The sequence below is a fragment of the Coregonus clupeaformis genome, chromosome 1, assembly GCF_020615455.1.
Source record: "Coregonus clupeaformis isolate EN_2021a chromosome 1, ASM2061545v1, whole genome shotgun sequence".
Taxonomy (NCBI): domain Eukaryota; kingdom Metazoa; phylum Chordata; class Actinopteri; order Salmoniformes; family Salmonidae; genus Coregonus; species Coregonus clupeaformis.
This window is the reverse complement of record NC_059192.1, coordinates 87,691,231-87,713,325: the sequence shown is the minus strand read 5'-3', so window position 1 is coordinate 87,713,325 and position 22,095 is coordinate 87,691,231. Positions and strand designations below refer to the sequence as shown.

Here is a 22,095-nt window from a genome sequence, read left to right as displayed (position 1 = left end):
GAAAGTAAAGGAGATGTGAGGAAAGGAGAAGAAAGGAAAGGAGAGAAGAGAGGAGAGGAGATGAGAGGAGAGGAGAGGATAGGAGAGGTGAGGAGAGGAGAGGAAAGGAGGAGAAAGGAGAGGAGAGGCAAGGAGAGGAGAGGAGAGGAGAGGCGAGTAGAGGAACGATGTGGAGAGGAAAGGAGGGGAGAGGAAGGAGTGGAGAGGTAAGGAGATGAGTGGAGAGGAAGGAGAGGAAAGGAGAGGGTAGGAAAATAGAGGAAAGGAGAGGAGAGGAAAGGAGAGGCAAAGAGAGGAAAGGAAAGGAAAGGAGAGGAAAGGAGAGGCTAAGAAAGGAATGGAGAGGAGAGGGAAGAAGAGGAAAGGAGGAGAGGAATGAAAAGGAGATGAAAGGAGAGGAGATGAAAGAAAAGGATAGGAGAGCAAAGGAAAGGACAGGAGAGGAGAGGAAAGAAGAGGAGAGGAAAGGAGAGGAAAGAAGAGGAGAGGAAAGGAGGGTAGAGGGATGGAGAGGAAAGGAAAGGAAAGGAGAAGAGAGGAGAGGAGAGGAGAGGAAAGGAGAGGAGAGGCAAGGAGATGAGAGGAGAGGAAAGAGGCAATGAGAGGAAAGGAGGGGAGGATTGGAAAGGAGAGGAAGGGAAAGGAGATTAAAGGAGAGGAGATGAAAGGATAGGAGAGGAAAGGAGAGGAGTGGAAAGGAGGGGAGAGGTGTGGAGAGGAAAGGAGAGGAAAGGAGAGGAGAGGAAAGAAGAGGAGCGGAAAGGAGGGGAGAGGAAAGGAGGGGAGATGGGTGGAGAGGCAGGGGGAGGAAAGGAGTGGAGAGGAAAGAACAGGAGCGGAAAAGGTGGAGAGGAGAGGAGAGGAAAGGAGAGGAAAGGAGGAGAAAGGATAGGAGATGGGAGGAAACGAGAGGAAATGAGAGGAAAGGAAAGGAAGGGAGGGGAGAGGAAAGGAAAGGATAAGAAAGGAAAGGAGATGAGAGGAAATGAGAAGAAAGGAAAGGAAAGGAAAGGAGAGGAGAGGAGAGGAGAGGAGAGGAGAGGAGAGGAGAGGAGAGGAGAGGAGAGGAGAGGAGAGAGGAGAGGAGAGGAGAGAGAGAAGGAGAAGAAAGGAGTGGAGAGGAGAGGAGAGGAGAGGTAATGAGAGGAGAGGAGATGAAAGGAGGGGAGAGGCATGGAGGGGAAAGGAGAGGAGGGGAAGGGAAGGGTAATGAGAGGAGGGGAGGGGAAAGAAGAGGAGAGGCAAGGAAGGGAGAGGCAAGATGAGAGGAAAGGAAAGGAGAGGAGAGGAGAGGAGAGGAGAGGAGAGGACAGGAGAGGAGAGGAAAGGAGAGGAAAGTAGAGGAAAGGAGAGGAGAGGAAAGGAGAGGATAGGAGAGGAAAGGAGAGGAGAAAAGAGGAGAGGAGAGGAAAGGAAAGGAAAGGAAAGGAAAGGAAAGGAAAGGAGAGGAGAGGAAAGAAGAGGAGAGGAAAGGAGAGGAAAGAAGAGGAGAGATAAAGAGGAAAGGAAAGGAGAGGAGAGGTAAGGAGAGGCAAGGAGAGGAAAGGGGAGGATATGAAAGGAGATGGAAGGATAGAAAATGAGAGGAGTAGAAAGGAGAGGAAAGAGAGGAAAGGAGAGGAAAGGAGAGGGAAGGAGAGGAGTGTAAAGGAGAGGCAAGGAGAGGAAAGGAGAGGAAAGGAGAGAAAAGGAGAGGAGAGGAGAGGAGAGGAGAGGAGAGGAGAGGAGAGGAGAGGAGAGGAGAGGAAAGGAGAAGAGAGGAAATGAGAGGAAAGGGAAAGAGAGGAAAGAAGAGGAGAGGAAAGGAGAGCCAATGAGAGGAGAGGAAATGAGAGCCAAGGAAAGGAGGGGAGAGGAAAAAGAGGAAAGAAAGGAGTGGAAAGGAGAGGCAAGGAGAAGAGAGGAAAGGAGTGGAAGGAAAGGAGAGGAAATGAGAGGAGAGGCAAGGAGTTGAGAGGAGAGGAAAGAAGAGGAAAGGAGAGGAATGGAGGGGAGGATTGGAAAGGAGAGGAATGGAAAGGAGATGAAAGGAAAGGAGTTGAAAGAATAGGAGAGGAAAGGAGAAGAGAGGAAAGGAGGGGAGAGGAGTGGAGAGGAAAGGAGAGGAAAGGAGAGAATATGAAAGGAGAGGAGAGGAAAAGAGGGGAGGGGAGGGGTGTGGAGAGGAAAGGAGAGGAAAGGAGAGGAGAGGACAGAAGAGGAGCTGAAAGGAGGGGAGAGGAAAGGAGGGGAGATGGGTGGAGAGTAAGGGAGAGGAAAGGAGTGGAGAGGAAAGAAGAGGAGAGGCAAGGGGATGAGAGGAAAAGAAAGGAGAAGAGAGGAGAGGAAAGGAGGTGAAAGGAGATGGGAGGAAACGAGAGGAAATGAGAGGAAAGGAAAGGAAGGGAGGGGAGAGGAAAGGAAAGGATAAGAAAGGAAAGGAGATGAGAGGAAATGAGAAGAAAGCAAAGGAAAGGAGAGGAAAGGAGAGGAGAGGAGAGGAGAGGAGAGGAGAGGAGAGGAGAGGAGAGGAGAGGAGAGGAGAGGAGAGGAGAGGAGAGGAGAGGAGAGGGAGAGGAGAAGAAAGGAGGGGAGAGGAGAGGAGAGGAGAGGTAATGAGAGGAGAGGAGAGGAAAGGAGGGGAGAGGCATGGAGGGGAAAGGAGAGGAGGGGAAGGGTAATGAGAGGAGGGAAGGGGAAAGAAGAGGAGAGGCAAGGAAGGGAGAGGAAAGATGAGAGGAAAGGAAAGGAGAGGACAGGAGAGGAGAGGAAAGGAGAGGAAAGGAGAGGAAAGGAGAGGAGAGGAAAGGAGAGGATAGGAGAGGAAAGGAGAGGAGAGGAGAAAAGAGGAGAGGAGAGGAAAGGAAAGGAAAGGAAAGGAGAGGAGAGGAAAGAAGAGGAGAGATAAAGAGGAAAGGAAAGGAGAGGAGAGGTAAGGAGAGGCAAGGGGAGGAAAGGGGAGGAAATGAAAGGAGATGGAAGGATAGAAAATGAGAGGAGAGGAAAGGAGGGGAGAGGAAGGAAAGGAAAGGATAAGAAAGGAAAGGAGAGGAGAGTAAAGGAGAGGAAGGAGAGGAGAGGAGAGGAAAGGAGAGAAAAGGAGAGGAGAGGAGAGGAGAGGAAAGGAAAGGAGAAGAGAGGAAATGAGAGGAAAGGAAAAGAGAGGAAAGGAGAGGAGAGGAAAGGAGCGCCAATGAGAGGAGAGGAAATGAGAGCCAAGGAAAGGAGGGGAGAGGAAAGGAGAGCCAATGAGAAGAGAGGAAAGGAGTGGAAGGAAAGGAGAGGAAATGAAAGGAGAGGCAAGGAGTTGAGAGGAGAGGAAAGAAGAGGAAAGGAGAGGAATGGAGGGGAGGATTGGAAAGGAGAGGAATGGAACGGAGATTAAAGGAAAGGAGATGAAAGGATAGGAGAGGAAAGGAGAAGAGAGGAAAGGAGGGGAGAGGAGTGGAGAGGAAAGGAGAGGAAATTAGAGAATAGGAAAGGAGAGGAGAGGAAAAGAGGGGAGGGGAGGGGAGTGGAGAGGAAAGGAGAGGAAAGGAGAGGAGAGGACAGAAGAGGAGCTGAAAGGAGGGGAGAGGAAAGGAGGGGAGATGGGTGGAGAGGAAGGGAGAGGAAAGGAGTGGAGAGGAAAGAAGAGGAGAGGCAAGGGGATGAGAGGAAAAGAAAGGAGAAGAGAGGAGAGGAAAGGAGGTGATAGGAGAGAATATGAAAGCAGAGGAGAGGAAAGGAAAGGAGAAAAGAGGAAAGGAGTGGATAGGAAAAGAGAGGATAGGAAAGGAGAGGATAAGAAAGGAGAGGCAAGGAGAGGAGAGGAGAGGAGAGGAAAGGGAGGCAAGGAGAAGACAGGAAAGGAGAGGAGAGGAAAGGAAAGGATAGGAAAGGAGAGGAAAGAAGAGGAGAGATAAAGAGGAAAGGAAAGGAGAGGAGAGGTAAGGAGAGGCAAGGAGAGGAAAGGGGAGGATATGAAAGGAGATGGAAGGATAGAAAATGAGAGGAGTAGAAAGGAGAGGAAAGAGAGGAAAGGAGAGGAAAGGAGAGGGAAGGAGAGGAGTGTAAAGGAGAGGCAAAGGAGAGGAAAGGAGAGGAAAGAGAGAGAAAAGGAGAGGAGAGGAGAGGAGAGGGAGAGAGAGGAGAGGAGAGGAGAGGAGAGGAGAGGAGAGGAAAGGAGAAGAGAGGAAATGAGAGGAAAGGGAAAGAGAGGAAAGAAGAGGAGAGGAAAGGAGAGCCAATGAGAGGAGAGGAAATGAGAGCCAAGGAAAGGAGGGGAGAGGAAAGGAGAGCCAATGAGAAGAGAGGAAAGGAGTGGAAGGAAAGGAGAGGAAATGAAAGGAGAGGCAAGGAGTTGAGAGGAGAGGAAAGAAGAGGAAAGGAGAGGAATGGAGGGGAGGGTTGGAAAGGAGAGGAATGGAACGGAGATGAAAGGAAAGGAGATGAAAGGATAGGAGAGGAAAGGAGAAGAGAGGAAAGGAGGGGAGAGGAGTGGAGAGGAAAGGAGAGGAAATTAGAGAATAGGAAAGGAGAGGAGAGGAAAAGAGGGGAGGGGAGGGGAGTGGAGAGGAAAGGAGAGGAAAGGAGAGGAGAGGACAGAAGAGGAGCTGAAAGGAGGGGAGAGGAAAGGAGGGGAGATGGGTGGAGAGGAAGGGAGAGGAAAGGAGTGGAGAGGAAAGAAGAGGAGAGGCAAGGGGATGAGAGGAAAAGAAATGAGAAGAGAGGAGAGGAAAGGAGGTGATAGGAGAGAATATGAAAGCAGAGGAGAGGAAAGGAAAGGAGAAAAGAGGAAAGGAGTGGATAGGAAAAGAGAGGATAGGAAAGGAGAGGATAAGAAAGGAGAGGCAAGGAGAGGAGAGGAGAGGAGAGGAAAGGGAGGCAAGGAGAAGACAGGAAAGGAGAGGAGAGGAAAGGAAAGGATAGGAAAGGAGAGGAAAGAAGAGGAGAGATAAAGAGGAAAGGAAAGGAGAGGAGAGGTAAGGAGAGGCAAGGAGAGGAAAGGGGAGGAAATGAAAGGAGATGGAAGGATAGAAAATGAGAGGAGAGGAAAGGAGGGGAGAGGAAGGAAAGGAAAGGATAAGAAAGGAAAGGAGAGGAGAGTAAAGGAGAGGAAGGAGAGGAGAGGAGAGGAAATGAGAGAAAAGGAGAGGAGAGGAGAGGAGAGGAGAGGAAAGGAAAGGAAAGGAGAAGAGAGGAAATGAGAGGAAAGGAAAAGAGAGGAAAGGAGAGGAGAGGAAAGGAGCGCCAATGAGAGGAGAGGAAATGAGAGCCAAGGAAAGGAGGGGAGAGGAAAGGAGAGCCAATGAGAAGAGAGGAAAGGAGTGGAAGGAAAGGAGAGGAAATGAAAGGAGAGGCAAGGAGTTGAGAGGAGAGGAAAGAAGAGGAAAGGAGAGGAATGGAGGGGAGGGTTGGAAAGGAGAGGAATGGAACGGAGATGAAAGGAAAGGAGATGAAAGGATAGGAGAGGAAAGGAGAAGAGAGGAAAGGAGGGGAGAGGAGTGGAGAGGAAAGGAGAGGAAATTAGAGAATAGGAAAGGAGAGGAGAGAAGAGGGAGGGGAGGGAGTGGAGAGGAAAGGAGAGGAAAGGAGAGGAGAGGACAGAAGAGGAGCTGAAAGGAGGGGAGAGGAAAGGAGGGGAGATGGGTGGAGAGGAAGGGAGAGGAAAGGAGTGGAGAGGAAAGAAGAGGAGAGGCAAGGGGATGAGAGGAAAAGAAATGAGAAGAGAGGAGAGGAAAGGAGGTGATAGGAGAGAATATGAAAGCAGAGGAGAGGAAAGGAAAGGAGAAAAGAGGAAAGGAGTGGATAGGAAAAGAGAGGATAGGAAAGGAGAGGATAAGAAAGGAGAGGCAAGGAGAGGAGAGGAGAGGAGAGGAAAGGGAGGCAAGGAGAAGAGAGGAAAGGAGAGGAGAGGAAAGGAAAGGATAGGAAAGGAGAGGTTAAGAAAGGAGAGGATGGAGAGGAGAGGAAAGTTAAGGAGAGGAAGGGAAAGGAAAGGAGAGGAAAAGAAAAGAGTGGAGAGGAAACGAGAAGAGAGGAGAGGAAAGGAGGTGAAAGGAGAGAAGATGAAAGGAGAGGAAAGGAGAAAAGAGGAAAATGAGGGGAGAGGGATGGAGAGGGAAGGAGAGGAAAGGAGAGGAGAGGAAAGAAGAGGAGTGGAAAGGAGGGGAGATGAAAGGAGAGGAAAGGAGAGGAAAGGAAAGGAGACGAGAGGAAGGAAAGGAAAGGAAAGGAAACGAGAGGAAACGAGAGGAAAGAAGAGGAGAGGAAAGGAGGGGAGAGGAAGGAAAGGAAAGGATAAGAAAGGAAAGGAGAGGAGAGTAAAGGAGAGGAAGGAGAGGAGAGGAGAGGAGAGGAGAGGAGAGGAGAGGAGAGGAGAGGAGAGGAGAGGAGAGGAGAGGAGAGGTGAGGAGAGGACAGGAAGGAGAGGAGAGGATAGGAAAAGAGAGAAAAGAAGAGTTGAAGAGAGGCAATGAGAGGAGAGGAAAGAAGAGGATATGAGAGGCAAGGAGAGGAGAGGAGAGGAGAGGAGAGGAGAGGAGAGGAGAGGAGAGGAGAGGAGAGGAGAGGAGAGGAGAGGAGAGGAGAGGAGAGGAGAGGAGAGGAGAGGAGAGGAGAGGAGAGGAGAGAAGATGAAAGGAGAGGAGAGGAAAGGAAAGGACAGGAAAGGGGAAAAGAGGAAAAGGAGGGGAGAAGGGATGGAGAGGAAAGAAGAGGAGCGGAAAGGAGGTGAAGAGGAAAGGAGAGGAAAGAGAGGAAAGGAAAGGAAACGAGATGAGAGGAAACGAGAGGAAAGAAGAGGAGAGGAAAGAGGGAGAGGAAAGGAAAGGAAAGGATAAGAAAGGAGAGGAGAGGAGGGTAGAGGAAAGGAGAGGAGAGGAGAGGAGAGGGAGAGGGGGAGAGAGGAGAGGAGAGGAGAGGAGAGAGAGGAGAGGAGAGAGAGGAGAGAGAGGAGAGAGAGGAGAGGAGAGGAGAGGAGAGGAGAGGAGAGGAGAGGAGAGGAAAAGAGAGAGAAAAGAAGAGTTGAAGAGAGGAAAGGAGAGAGAGAGGAAAGAAGAGGAGAGGAGAGGAAAGGAGAGGGAAAAGGAGAGAAAAGGAAATGAGAGGAGAGGAGAGGAGAGGAGAGGAGAGGGAGAGGAGAGAGGAGAGGGAGAGGAGAGGAGAGGAGAGGAGAGGGAGAGGAGAGGAGAGGAGAGGAGAGGAGAGGAAAGGAAAGGAAAGGAGAAGAGAGGAGAGGAGAGGAAAGGAAAGTAAAAGAGAGGAAAGGAGAGGAGAGGAAAGGAGAGCCAATGAGAGGAGAGGAAATGAGAGCCAAGGAAAGGAGGGGAGACGAAAAAGAAAAGAAAGGAGTGGAAAGGAGAGGCAAGGAGAAGAGAGGAAAGGAGTGGAAGGAAAGGAGAGGAAATGAAAGGAGAGGCAAGGAGATGAGAGGAGATGAAAGAAGAGGAAATGAGAGGAATGGAGGGGAGGGTTGGAAAGGAGAGGCATGGAAATGAGATGAAAGGAAAGGAGATGAAAGGATAGGAGAGGAAAGGAGAAGAGAGGAAAGGAGGGAGAGAGGAGTGGAGAGGAAAGGGAGAGGAAAGGAGAGAATAGGAAAGGAGAGGAGAGAGGAAAAGAGGGGAGGGAAGGGGAGTGGAGAGGAAAGGAGAGGAAAGGAGAGGAGAGGACAGAAGAGGAGCTGAAAGGAGGAGAGAGGAAAGGAGGGGAGATGGGTGGAGAGGAAAGGAGAGGAAAGGAGTGGAGAGGAAAGAAGAGGAGATATAAGGCGATGAGAGGTAAATAAAGGAGAAGAGAGGAGAGGAAAGGAGGTGATAGGAGAGAATATGAAAGCAGAGGAGAGGAAAGGAAAGGAGAAAAGAGGAAAGGAGGGTAGAGGGATGGAGAGGAAAGGAGAGGAGAGGAAAGAAGAGGAGCGGAAAGGAGGTGAGAAGAAAGGAGAGGAAGTAAAGGAAAGGAAACGAGATGAGAGGAAACGAGAGGAAAGAAGAGGAGATAAAGGAGGGGAGAGGAAAGGAAAGGATAAGAAAGGAGAGGAGAGGAGAGGAGAGGAGAGGAGAGGAGAGGAGAGGAGAGGAGAGGAGAGGAGAGGAGAGGAGAGGAGAGGGAGAGGAGAGGAGAGGAGAGAGGAGAGAGAGGAGAGGAAAGGAGAGGAGAGGATAGGGAAAGGAGAGAAAAAAAAGAGTTGAAGAGAGGAAAGGAGAGGAGAGGAAAGGAGAGGAAAGGAGAGCAAAGGAAAGGAGAGGAGAGGAGAGGAGAGGAGAGGAGAGGAGAGGAAAGAAGAGGAGCGGAAAGGAGGTGAGAAGAAAGGAGAGGAAGTAAAGGAAAGGAAACGAGATGAGAGGAAACGAGAGGAAAGAAGAGGAGATAAAGGAGGGGAGAGGAAGGAAAGGAAAGGATAAGAAAGGAAAGGAGAGGAGAGAAGGAGAGAAGGAGAGGGAGGGAGAGGAGAGGAGAGGAGAGGAGAGGAGAGGAGAGGGAGAGGAGAGGAGAGGAGAGGAGAGGAGAGGAGAGGAGAGGAGAGGAGAGGAGAGGAGAGAGGTGAGGAGAGGACAGGAAGGAGAGGAGAGGATAGGAAAGGAGAGAAAAGAAGAGTTGAAGAGAGGCAATGAGAGGAGAGGAAAGAAGAGGATATGAGAGGCAAGGAGAGGAGAGGAGAGGAGAGGAGAGGAGAGGAGAGGAGAGGAGAGAGGAGAGGAGAGGAGAGGAGAGGAGAGAAGATGAAAGGAGAGGAGAGGAAAGGAAAGGACAGGAAAGGGGAAAAGAGGAAAAGGAGGGGAGAAGGGATGGAGAGGAAAGAAGAGGAGCGGAAAGGAGGTGAGAGGAAAGGAGAGGAAAGGAGAGGAAAGGAAAGGAAACGAGATGAGAGGAAACGAGAGGAAAGAAGAGGAGAGGAAAGGAGGGGAGAGGAAAGGAAAGGAAAGGATAAGAAAGGAGAGGAGAGGAGGGTAGAGGAAAGGAGAGGAGAGGAGAGGAGAGGAGAGGAGAGGGAGGCGAGGAGAGGAGAGGAGAGGAGAGGAGAGGAGAGGAGAGGAGAGGAGAGGAGAGGAGAGGAGAGGAGAGGAGAGGAGAGGAGAGGAGAGGAGAGGAGAGGAGAGGAAAAGAGAGAAAAGAAGAGTTGAAGAGAGGAGAGGAAAGAAGAGGAGAGGAGAGGAAAGGAGAGAAAAGGAAATGAGAGGAGAGGAGAGGAGAGGAGAGGAGAGGAGAGGAGAGGAGAGGAGAGGAGAGGAGAGGAGAGGAGAGGAGAGGAGAGGAGAGGAGAGGAGAGGAAAGGAAAGGAAAGGAAAGGAGAAGAGAGGAGAGGAGAGGAAAGGAAAGTAAAAGAGAGGAAAGGAGAGGAGAGGAAAGGAGAGCCAATGAGAGGAGAGGAAATGAGAGCCAAGGAAAGGAGGGGAGACGAAAAAGAAAAGAAAGGAGTGGAAAGGAGAGGCAAGGAGAAGAGAGGAAAGGAGTGGAAGGAAAGGAGAGGAAATGAGAGGAGAGGCAAGGAGATGAGCGGAGATGAAAGAAGAGGAAATGAGAGGAATGGAGGGGAGGGTTGGAAAGGAGAGGCATGGAAATGAGATGAAAGGAAAGGAGATGAAAGGATAGGAGAGGAAAGGAGAAGAGAGGAAAGGAGGGGAGAGGAGTGGAGAGGAAAGGAGAGGAAAGGAGAGAATAGGAAAGGAGAGGAGAGGAAAAGAGGGGAGGGAAGGGGAGTGGAGAGGAAAGGAGAGGAAAGGAGAGGAGAGGACAGAAGAGGAGCTGAAAGGAGGAGAGAGGAAAGGAGGGGAGATGGGTGGAGAGGAAAGGAGAGGAAAGGAGTGGAGAGGAAAGAAGAGGAGAGACAAGGCGATGAGAGGTAAATAAAGGAGAAGAGAGGAGAGGAAAGGAGGTGATAGGAGAGAATATGAAAGCAGAGGAGAGGAAAGGAAAGGAGAAAAGAGGAAAGGAGGGTAGAGGGATGGAGAGGAAAGGAGAGGAGAGGAAAGAAGAGGAGCGGAAAGGAGGTGAGAAGAAAGGAGAGGAAGTAAAGGAAAGGAAACGAGATGAGAGGAAACGAGAGGAAAGAAGAGGAGATAAAGGAGGGGAGAGGAAAGGAAAGGATAAGAAAGGAGAGGAGAGGAGAGGAGAGGAGAGGAGGAGAGGAGAGGAGAGGAGAGGAGAGGAGAGGAGAGGAGAGGAGAGGAGAGGAGAGGAGAGGAGAGGAGAGGAGAGGAGAGGAGAGGAGAGGAGAGGAAAGGAGAGGAGAGGATAGGAAAGGAGAGAAAAAAAAGAGTTGAAGAGAGGAAAGGAGAGGAGAGGAAAGGAGAGGAAAGGAGAGCAAAGGAAAGGAGAGGAGAGGAGAGGAGAGGAGAGGAGAGGAGAGGAGAGGAGAGGAGAGGAGAGGAGAGGAAAGGAGAGGAGAGGAGAGGAGAGGAGAGGAGAGGAGAGGAGAGGAGAGGAGAGGAGAGGAGAGGAGAGGAGAGGAGAGGAGAGGAGAGGAGAGGAGAGGAGAGGAGAGGAGAGGAAATGAGAGGAAAGGAAAGGAAAAGAGAGGAAAGAAGAGGAAAGGAGAGGAGAGGAAAGGAGAGCCAATGAGAGGAGAGGAAAGGAGAGCCAAGGAAAGGAGGGGAGAGGAAAAAGAAAAGAAAGGAGAGGAAAGGAGAGGCAAGGAGAAGAGAGGAAAGGAGTGGAAGGAAAGGAGAGGAAATGAGAGGAGAGGAGAGGAAAGGAGGGGAGAGGAAAGGAGAGGAGAGGAGAGGAGAGGAGAGGAGAGGAGAGGAGAGGAGAGGAGAGGAGAGGAGAGGAGAGGAGAGGAGAGGAGAGGAAAGGAAATTAAAGGATAGGAAAGGAAAGGAGATGAGAAGAAACGAGAGGAAAGGAGAGGAAAGGAGAGGCAAGGAAAGTAAAGGAGTAGAGAAGGAAAGGAGGAGAAAGGAGAGGAAAGGAAAGGAGAGGAGAGGAGAGGAGAGAAGAGGAGAGGAGAGGAGAGGAGAGGAGAGGAGAGGAGGAAAGGAAAGGAAAGGAAAGGAAAGGAAAGGAAAGGAAAGGAGAGGAGAGGAGAGGAGAGGAGAGAGGAGAGGAGAGGAGAGGAGAGGAGAGGAGAGGAGAGGAAAGGAAGGGAGGGGAGAGGAAAGGAGAGGAGAGGAAAGGAGAGGAAAGCAGAGGAAAGTAAAGAAGAGGAGATGAAAGGAGAGGAAATGAGAGGAGAGGAAATGAGAAGAGAGGAGAGGAAAGAAGAGGAGAGGAAAGGAGGGGAGAGGAAAGTAGAGGAAAGTAAAGGAGGGGAGAGGAAAGGAGCAATCAAACAGTGCTTTCAATTAGGCTTGCGAACATGTCTCTCTTTCTGTTTCTCCCATCTAAAATAAATGAGCCAATCCATATTCACCTCCCACTGGCTTTTGCAGGTCGCCATTGATTTTGGTAGAAAGTTTATTAAATGTGTGCCCAGCTAAGATTATTTGCTTCTGTTGGTTGGATAAATGAAAGCCTTTGCATAAGCAAATGAGAAGAGTAATTAATGTTAGATAGGTTACCATTGCCCGCAGCCGGAGGCGAAAAAGGTTCGCCACGTTTTGTAGCTTCCCAATTGAATATTGAACAATTCATCCCCTCAAATATATTGACACAACTGTCAGAAGAATTGGAGTCAACATGAGCCAGCATCCCTGTGGAACGCTTTTCACACCTTGTACAGTCCATGCCCCAACAAATTGAGGCTGTTCTGAGGGCAAAAGTGGGGGTGCAACTGAATATTAGGAAGGTGTTCCTACTGTTTGGTATACTCAGTGTATAACCCAATACTACATAATAATGTCCTATATGCTACAGCTGAAAACGGTTGGAACAGAAAAATATTGGATTGGAACATAATGCTGTTCCAATCCGCACATGACATGACTCTAAGATGACGTGTGCAGTGAGTTCGGTTGGAGCTGGAGCTTATTGGGTGCATCTCCCCGCATTCTTTATTTTTTGAGCTTTCGGGAACGCCTGTGGCACATCATGGGAGGCAGAAGCCAAATCGGGGACAGGGTGTATCTGATTTGGTGTTTCATGGAGCCTCTATTATCGGACTTTATATTCCTTTTTAACTAACGGTCGATATTAGAGTGTCTGTTTTTCGACAGGCTGTGTTTCTTGAACTCTTGCTGATATTTATCTGTGTCAAAGACTTAGGAAAGACACAGTAGCCTACTTTAAAAGTGTATCGCTCATCGCAGTGTTGGCTAATTGTTGCTAGTGGGGAATCATGCGTTAAGCACTGGGAACTCTCCAGTGCCGCTCTCCATAGACACATGTACTGAAGACTCATTGAAGAGAAAGACCACAGGGGTTTACTATGAATCATGTCTCGGGACTCTGTGTGTCCATGGGATTTAGTCAAACGATACTCAAGAAAAAAAGGTAAACCTAAAGCTGGTTTGTGGTCATAGGGCCATAGACTAAAAATAAAGGATGTATCCGTTCAACTGCCATCAACTAAACCGTCCACGAATGTTTCATAACAGAATATCACCTCAAGTTTGACTGTTGATGTTTCTTCACTGAATATTATTTTTCACCGGTGGTGTCCTCTTCAGGCTCTTCTCTCCTCCGCTGTAGCCTACGTTGGTGGTGGTGGTAGCTATGCTGCATGGGACACTATAATCTCCGGGATAGCATAGTACAGCATGTTCTCAGCACTGGTCCACAGATCCGATGCGATGTGCTGCCAGTGTCTGTTCTCGACTATCACTGGCTCATTAGGACTGCAGCTCCACGTTAGATCAGCATCAGATAGCCTGTCATGGGAAGATAGATTGAGGAGTTGAGTAGGGTAAGGGTAAGAGGGGGAATAATGAACGACATGCGTCCTCAGCAAATCGCAATGACTTTATATGTGTAGTAATTCGACCATGTCAAATGGTAGTGACAGAAAGTGATATAATAGCCTACCGGGATGAGAGGTTTGGTGCAGCGACCCAGCGGAGGGCTCACATATCCGCTCCTATAGCTTTTACAATGGACAAGGGGAACAGGAATAGCCGAACGGATGATTAGATTGGTTTTGTTGCATTACCACTGCTTAATGTAAAGACAATTCGATTGTTTTTGGATTAGGGGTTGATGGGTAGCCTATTGCACTGATGTGGTATGTTCTGGATACCTCCAAAGAAAAGTGATCGGTCCCAATCCAAGGAATAACGAAAGGTTCTATCTAAGTGGGGTTGGTTTTTCTCGGTTGTCCAGGTTAGCCTATACAATTAATGAGAAGGGAGATTGACTTGTGTAAATGTCCTATAACGTTTTTGGAATACGCTCTGAGCCCTTGCAATATCAGTTGAGATTTTCTAAAGATTCTAAAGTGGGACCATAAAATGATTGGATGCCCTGTCTGTCGCGGGGTGGGTCGCTGTCGGAAGCGGTAAGGGTCGCCGTCAGACGCGGTGCTGGTCGCTGTCCGTCACGGTAAAGGTGCTGAAGTCTGGATGATGCCTGGCCAGCGACTGCAAGGCTGCCGCTCCCTCCACATAAACGAAGACAACGGCCGCTTCTTGCTGCTCGCCATCCTGATTGTTCTGTATCTGCTGTGCGGTGCCGCGGTGTTTTCCGCAATAGAGCGGCCTTCGGAGGTGCAGGCGCACAGCAAATGGAACAGAACACTTTTCAACTTCAGCGAGACGTTCAATATCAGCTTGGAGGATCTGAACTCTTTCCTACGGGAGTATGAGACTGCTATTGCCGCGGGGATCCGAGCTGATGCTCTCAGGCCGCGATGGGATTTTACAGGGGCTTTTTATTTTGTTGGGACTGTGGTGTCAACTATTGGTGAGTATAAGAATCGATCTTATCAGTGATGTAATGCATTCCTGTCATTCAGACACAAAGTGTGAAAAGTGGTGGCAGATATGAGACAGAAACAAACACATGCGAGCGTCAGTCTAAATTAATTAATGAACAAGCTAAAAATCCTGCTTTGCTCACAAGAGAGCGTGTACAATATCACACTACTCTTCGCGAATTTGCTGTACTTACTATGGCAACATATCCTTCCATTCGTTAGATATTTAATGATTTTATGTACATTTCAATTAAGGTTTGTATCTTATCATTGCTATTAGCTATGCATGGACAGTATCCACAGATGTTCTCCAAATCGTTATGTTTTGTTTACAGTACAGTTAGGCACCATAATGCATAACTGTATTGCTTTCAGTTTCAGTGTATAGGATTTTCACTGACCTTGTAGGAACCATCTTCATATCTCCATAAACAATATATGTGTGCAGTGAGATGTGTGAGATTGCTTCAGCATTGCATATGTTGGTTAAACATATGGAGAGATTAGGGGCAGCAGACAGTGGTGAACCATGGAGGGGTTTCCTCACCCAGAAAGGTGGGACATTACATTGCCATAGAATTGTTAGAACACAGATTTTAAACGCCTGTTATCTTGTCCTAAAAGAAACCCAATCAATATGTAGTATGTAGAGACAGAAGCCCTCATGATAGACCTGCTTTATATGGATGACATGCATCAGCACTACTACAACGTGTCAGCAGCCTCAGACTCCAGATTCCACTGGCTTTCGTTAGGACGTTGTCATAATAGACCCACTCTATGTGTATATCATCACTTACTAGACCTACTGTAAATGGATGTATCAACACTGATCCTGCACCATGTCAAATCCCCACATCAGCATCCACCTCAGCCTCAGAATTATTTCTCCAGATATTATTGCTAGACCATCAATGATACTCCTCCTTATACAGTCGTGGTTAAAAGTTTTGAGAATGACACAAATATTAATTTTCACAAAGTCTGCTGCCTCAGTTTTTATGATGGCAATTTGCATATACTCCAGAATGTTATGAAGAGTGATCAGATGAATTGCAATTAACTGCCAAGTCCCTCTTTGACATGAAAATGAACTTAATTTCCAAAAAACATTTCCACTGCATTTCAACCCTGCCACAAAAGGACCAGCTGACATGTCAGTGATTCTCTCATTAAAACAGGTGAGAGTGTTGATCAGGACAAGGCTGGAGATCACTCTGTCATGCTGATTGAGTTATAATAACAGATTGGAAGCTTTAAAAGGAGGGTGGTGCTTGAAATCCTTGTTCTTCCTCTGTTAACCATGGTTACCTGCAAGGAAACACGTGCCGTCATCATTGCTTTGCACAAAAAGGTCTTCACAGGCAAGGATATTGCTGCTAGTAAGATTGCACCTAAATCAACCATTTATCGGATTATCAATAACTTCAAGGAGAGAGGTTTAATTGTTGTGAAGAAGGCTTCAGGGCACCCAAGAATGTCCAGCAAGCGCCGGGACCATCTCCTAAAGTTGATTCAGCTGCGGGATCAGGGCACCACCAGTGCAGAGCTTGCTCAGGAATGGCAGCAGGCAGGTGTGAGTGCATCTGCACGCACAGTGAGGCAAATACTTTTGGAGGATGGCCTGGTGTCAAGAAGGGCAGCGAGGAAGCCACTTCTCTCCAGGAAATCATCAGGGACAGACTGATATTCTGCAAAAGGTAAAGGGATTGGACTTTTTGGAGAAATGTCCTCTGGTCTGATGAAACAAAAATATAACTGTTTGGCCGTAATGACCATTGTTATGTTTGGAGGAAAAATGGGAACGTTTGCAAGCCGAAGAACACCATCCCAACCGTGAAGCACGGGGGTGGCAGCATCATGCTGTGGGGGTGCTTTGCTGCAGGAGGGACTGGTGCACTTCACAAAATAGATGGCATCATGAGGAAGGAAAATTATGTGGATATATTGAAGCAACATCTCAAGACATCAGTCAGGAAGTTAAAGCTTGGTCGCAAATGGGTCTTCCAAATGGACAATGACCCCAAGCATACTTCCAAAGTTGTGGCAAAATGGCTTAAGGACAACAAAGTCAAGGTATTGGAGTGGCCATCACAAAGCCCTGACCTCAATCCTATAGAAAATGTGTGTGCAGAACTAAAAAACTGTGTGCGAGCAAGGAGGGTTATAAACCAGACTCAGTTACACCAGGTCTGTAAGGAGGAATGGGCCAAAATTCACCCAACTTATTGTGGGAAGCTTGTGGAAGGCTACCCGAAACGTTTGACCCAAGTTAAACAATTTAAAGGCAATGCTACCAAATTCTAATTGAGTGTATGTAAACTTCTGACCCATTGGGAATGTGATGCAAGAAATAAAAGCTGAAATAAATCATTCTCTCTACTACTATTCTGACATTTCACATTCTTAAAATAAAGTGGTGATCTTAATTGACCTAAGACAGGGAATTCTTACTAGGATTAAATGTCAGGAATTGTGAAAAACTGAGTTTAAATGTATTTGGCTAAGGTGTATGTAAACCTCCGACTTCAACTGTATAGTGCATGATGACTGATCCACCGGTGTGTAAATTGACCAAATCGGCAGCCTCATATTGTCATGCCAGACTAAACCTTCTGTACAGGCAAAGTTAGCATGCAGGCTGGTACAGTATACACACACACACACACACACACACACACAGTACAGGAAATTCTGGAAACCAGGCTGGTAAAGTATAATATGAATCACAACTCATCCTCCATGTAAAATGGCTGCGTCATCATCTTGTTCCTTCAGCCTCACAATCCTATTTTTTTCCACTGGCTTTCACCCAGAACACCAGATTAGCAATTTTTCCATTCATGTGTTACATCTTAGCTGTGGAGGAGTCTTTGGCACGCAGGCGACATCCTATTTCTCTGCCATTTGGCTTGGCACAGCTAGCGCTGCTCTCCGTTCAGCTAACTCTGCTCTCCGTTCAGCTAGCTCTGCTCTCCTTCAGCTAGCTCTGCTCTCCGTTCAGCTAGCTCTGCTCTCCATTCAGCTAACTCTGCTCTCCGTTCAGCTAACTCTGCTGCTCTCCTTCAGCTAGCTCTGCTCTCCGTTCAGCTAGCGCTGCTCTCCGTTCAGCTATCTCTGCTCTCCTTCAGCTAGCTCTGCTCTCCGTTCAGCTAGCTCTGCTCTCCGTTCAGCTAGCTGTGCTCTCCATTCAGCTAGCTTTGCTCTCCATTCAGCTGCTCTCCGTTCAGCTAACTCTGCTCTCCGTTCAGCTAGCTCTGCTCTCCTTCAGCTAGCTCTGCTCTCCGTTCAGCTAGCGCTGCTCTCCGTTCAGCTAGCTCTGCTCTCCGTTCAGCTAGCTCTGCTCTCCATTCAGCTAGCTCTGCTCTCCGTTCAGCTAGCTCTGCTCTCCCTTCAGCTAACTCTGCTCTCCGTTCAGCTAGCTCTGCTCTCCGTTCAGCTAGCTCTGCTCTCCGTTCAGCTAGCTCTGCTCTCCATTCAGCTAGCTCTGCTCTCCGTTCAGCTAACTCTGCTCTCCGTTCAGCTAGCTCTGCTCTCCTTCAGCTAGCTCTGCTCTCCGTTCAGCTAGCTCTGCTCTCCATTCAGCTAACTCTGCTCTCCGTTCAGCTAACTCTGCTGCTCTCCTTCAGCTAGCTCTGCTCTCCGTTCAGCTAGCGCTGCTCTCCGTTCAGCTATCTCTGCTCTCCTTCAGCTAGCTCTGCTCTCCGTTCAGCTAGCTCTGCTCTCCGTTCAGCTAGCTGTGCTCTCCATTCAGCTAGCTTTGCTCTCCATTCAGCTGCTCTCCGTTCAGCTAACTCTGCTCTCCGTTCAGCTAGCTCTGCTCTCCCTTCAGCTAACTCTGCTCTCCGTTCAGCTAGCTCTGCTCTCCGTTCAGCTAGCTCTGCTCTCCGTTCAGCTAGCTCTGCTCTCCATTCAGCTAGCTCTGCTCTCCGTTCAGCTAACTCTGCTCTCCGTTCAGCTAGCTCTGCTCTCCTTCAGCTAGCTCTGCTCTCCGTTCAGCTAGCTCTGCTCTCCATTCAGCTAACTCTGCTCTCCGTTCAGCTAACTCTGCTGCTCTCCTTCAGCTAGCTCTGCTCTCCGTTCAGCTAGCGCTGCTCTCCGTTCAGCTATCTCTGCTCTCCTTCAGCTAGCTCTGCTCTCCGTTCAGCTAGCTCTGCTCTCCGTTCAGCTAGCTGTGCTCTCCGTTCAGCTAGCTTTGCTCTCCATTCAGCTGCTCTCCGTTCAGCTAACTCTGCTCTCCGTTCAGCTAGCTCTGCTCTCCTTCAGCTAGCTCTGCTCTCCGTTCAGCTAGCGCTGCTCTCCTTCAGCTAGCTCTGCTCTCCGTTCAGCTAGCTCTGCTCTCCGTTCAGCTAGCTCTGCTCTCCGTTCAGCTAACTCTACTCTCCATTCAGCTAGCTCTGCTCTCCATTCAGCTAGCTCTGCTCTCCATTCAGCTAGCTCTGCTCTCCTTCAGCTAGCTCTGCTCTCCGTTCAGCTAACTCTGCTCTTCGTTCAGCTAGCTCTGCTCTCCGTTCAGCTAACTCTGCTCTCCGTTCAGCTAGCGCTGCTCTCCGTTCAGCTATCTCTGCTCTCCTTCAGCTAGCTCTGCTCTCCGTTCAGCTAGCTCTGCTCTCCGTTCAGCTAACTCTGCTCTCCATTCACCTAGCTCTGCTCTCCATTCAGCTAGCTCTGCTCTCCATTCAGCTAGTTCTGCTCTCCTTCAGCTAGCTCTTCTCTCCGTTCAGCTAGCTCTGCTCTCCATTCAGCTAGCTCTGCTCTCCATTCAGCTAGCTCTGCTCTCCATTCAGCTAGCTCTGCTCTCCTTCAGCTAGCTCTGCTCTCCATTCAGCTAGCTCTGCTCTCCATTCAGCTAGTTCTGCTCTCCTTCAGCTAGCTCTTCTCTCCGTTCAGCTAGCGCTGCTCTCCGTTCAGCTAGCTCTGCTCTCCGTTCAGCTAGCTCTGCTCTCCGTTCAGCTAGCTCTGCTCTCTGTTCAGCTAACTCTGCTCTCCATTCAGCTAGCTCTGCTCTCCATTCAGCTAACTCTGCTCTCCATTCAGCTAGCTCTGCTCTCCATTCTCCATTCTGAGAGGCAATGCACGTATGTCTGTCTAGGACAGGACCCACGGGTGCGTTTCAGGAACATTTTGAGCAATAGGAAAAAGAATGTCAATGAGTATCCCCCTCTGCTCCCCCTCATGTAACATTTACTACTGATAGGTCACTAAAGAGCAACTGTCCCCCCAGTACAGCCTGAGGGTTTGTGACGGCTATGTGGCATATAGCTGATGGTGACTGAGGTCTGATGGATACTGTGTTTGTGTGTATGTGTGTGTGTGCGCATGCGTGCGTGTGTGCGCGTGTGTGTGTGTGTGTGCGTGTGTATCCTGAGGCCTAACGTTCTGTGTATCAAAGATGATGCCCAGTGGGAAACAAGTGGCACAGGATATCCTAATGACATTCTTCTCTGGTTTTAAACAGTTATTCTCGTTCAGAAAAAAGTATTTTATTAAGAATGTAAACAACTGGTTTTAGTAATTATGGTATTTGTCATGATGAGATCAAGACGTAATCTGGTCGTGTAATGTATTTTTCTGGTTGCTCAAAAAACTTCTTCATACAACCAGTACACAACCTATCCAACCAGTACACAACCTGTCCAACCAGTACACAACCTGTCCAGCCAGTACACAACCTGTCCAGCCAGTACACATTCTGTCCAGCCAGTACACAACCTGTCCAACCAGTACACAACCTGTCCAGCCAGTACACAACCTGTCCAGCCAGTACACAACCTGTCCAACCAGTACACAACCTGTCCAAACAGTACACAACCTGTCCAACCAGTACACAACCTGTCTAGCCAGTACACAACCTGTCCAACCAACCTGTCCAGCCAGTACACAACCTGTCCAACCAACCTGTCCAGCCAGTACACAACCTGTCCAACCAACCTGTCCAACCAGTACACAACCTGTCCAGCCAGTACACATTCTGTCCAGCCAGTACACAACCTGTCCAACCAGTACACAACCTGTCCAACCAGTACACAACCTGTCCAACCAACCTGTCCAGCCAGTACACATTCTGTCCAGCCAGTACACAACCTGTCCAACCAGTACACAACCTGTCCAGCCAGTACACAACCTGTCCAACCAGTACACAACCTGTCCAACCAGTACACAACCTGTCCAGCCAGTACACAACCAGTCCAACCAACCTGTCCAACCAGTACACAACCTGTTCAACCAGTACACAACCTGTCCAGCCAGTACACAACCTGTCCAACCAGTACACAACCTGTCCAACCAGTACACAACCTGTCCAACCAACCTGTCCAGCCAGTACACATTCTGTCCAGCCAGTACACAACCTGTCCAGCCAGTACACAACCTGTCCAGTCAGTACACATTCTGTCCAGCCAGTACACAACCTGTCCAACCAGTACACAACCTGTCCAGCCAGTACACAACCTGTCCAGCCAGTACACAACCTGTCCAACCAGTACACAACCTGTCCAACCAGTACACAACCTGTCCAACCAGTACACAACCTGTCTAGCCAGTACACAACCTGTCCAACCAACCTGTCCAGCCAGTACACAACCTGTCCAACCAACCTGTCCAGCCAGTACACAACCTGTCCAACCAACCTGTCCAACCAGTACACAACCTGTCCAGCCAGTACACATTCTGTCCAGCCAGTACACAACCTGTCCAACCAGTACACAACCTGTCCAACCAGTACACAACCTGTCCAACCAACCTGTCCAGCCAGTACACATTCTGTCCAGCCAGTACACAACCTGTCCAGCCAGTACACAACCTGTCCAGCCAGTACACAACCTGTCCAACCAGTACACAACCTGTCCAACCAGTACACAACCTGTCCAGCCAGTACACAACCAGTCCAACCAACCTGTCCAACCAGTACACAACCTGTTCAACCAGTACACAACCTGTCCAGCCAGTACACAACCTGTCCAACCAACCTGTCCAGCCAGTACACAACTGATCCAACCAGTACACAACCTGTCCAGCCATTACACAACCTGTCCAACCAACCTGTCCAGCCAGTACACAACCTGTCCAGCCAGTACACAACCTGTCCAACCAGTACACAACATGTCCAACCAGTACACAACCTGTCCAACCAGTACACAACCTGTCCAACCAGTACACAACCTGTCCAAACAGTACACAACCTGTCCAAACAGTACACAACCTGTCCAAACAGTACACAACCTGTCCAAACAGTACACAACCTGTCCAGCCAGTACACAACCTGTCCAACCAACCTGTCCAACCAGTACACAACCTGTTCAACCAGTACACAACCTGTCCAGCCAGTACACAACCTGTCCAACCAACCTGTCCAGCCAGTACACAACCTGTCCAGCCAGTACACAACCTGTCCAACCAGTACACAACCTGTCCAGCCAGTACACAACCTGTCCAACCATTACACAACCTGTCCAACCAGTACACAACCTGTCCAACCAGTACACAACCTGTCCAACTAGTACACAACCTGTCCAACCAACCTGTCCAACCAGTACACAACCTGTCCAACCAACCTGTCCAGCCAGTACACAACCTGTCCAGCCAGTACACAACCTGTCCAACCAACCTGTTCAGCCAGTACACAACCTGTCCAACCAACCTGTCCAGCCAGTACACAACCTGTTCATTCCTCGTCTTGGGCCCATTATGAGTGTGTGTGTGTGTGTGTTTAAATACTTATTTTCTGTGTATTTGAGTATTGGTCTGAATCAGCTACTTCTATTGAAGGTATTTGAAAGTATTTTCAAAGAGTTTCCTAATACATAGCTTACCATTTGAAAGTATTTATTTTCAATACCAAACAGACCTGGTTCAAATGCATGGGAGTATTTGAATATTTGTATAAATACTGTGTAATTGAATGTTTTCAAATACATGTCAATATTCAACTACTCGTGTTTTTAAATAAAAGTTATATATTTACAAATGTATTTCAAAGAAATTGAAATACCCTAAATAATATTTGAAACAAGACCTGGTATGTATGTACAATATCTCACAAAAGTGAGCACACCCCTCACATTTTTGTAAATATTTGAGTATATCATGTGACAACACTGAAGAAATGACACTTTGCTACAATGTAAAGTAGTGAGTGTACAGCTTGTATAACAGTGTAAATTTGCTGTCCCCTCAAAATTACAAAACACACAGCCATTAATGTCGAAACCGCTGGCAACAAAAGTGAGTACACCCCTAAGTGAAAATGTCAAAATTGGTCCCAAAGTGTCAATATTTTGTGGCCACCATAATTTTTCAGCATTGCCTTAACCCTCTTGGGCATGGAGTTCACCAGAGCTACACAG

General features: G+C 48.6%; 1 protein-coding gene across 1 annotated transcript in view; it reads left to right on the top strand.

Moving 5' to 3' along the window:
- The first annotated feature begins 13,353 nt into the window (after positions 1–13,353).
- LOC121584666 (potassium channel subfamily K member 12-like) overlaps positions 13,354–22,095 on the top strand; it is a 44,745-nt gene continuing 36,003 nt past the window's right edge. Inside the window, exon 1 of the mRNA XM_041900699.1 lies at positions 13,354–13,737. Within this exon, the coding sequence (XP_041756633.1) occupies positions 13,398–13,737 (340 nt within the window). The 5' untranslated portion in view covers positions 13,354–13,397. The remainder of the gene's footprint in view (positions 13,738–22,095) is intronic.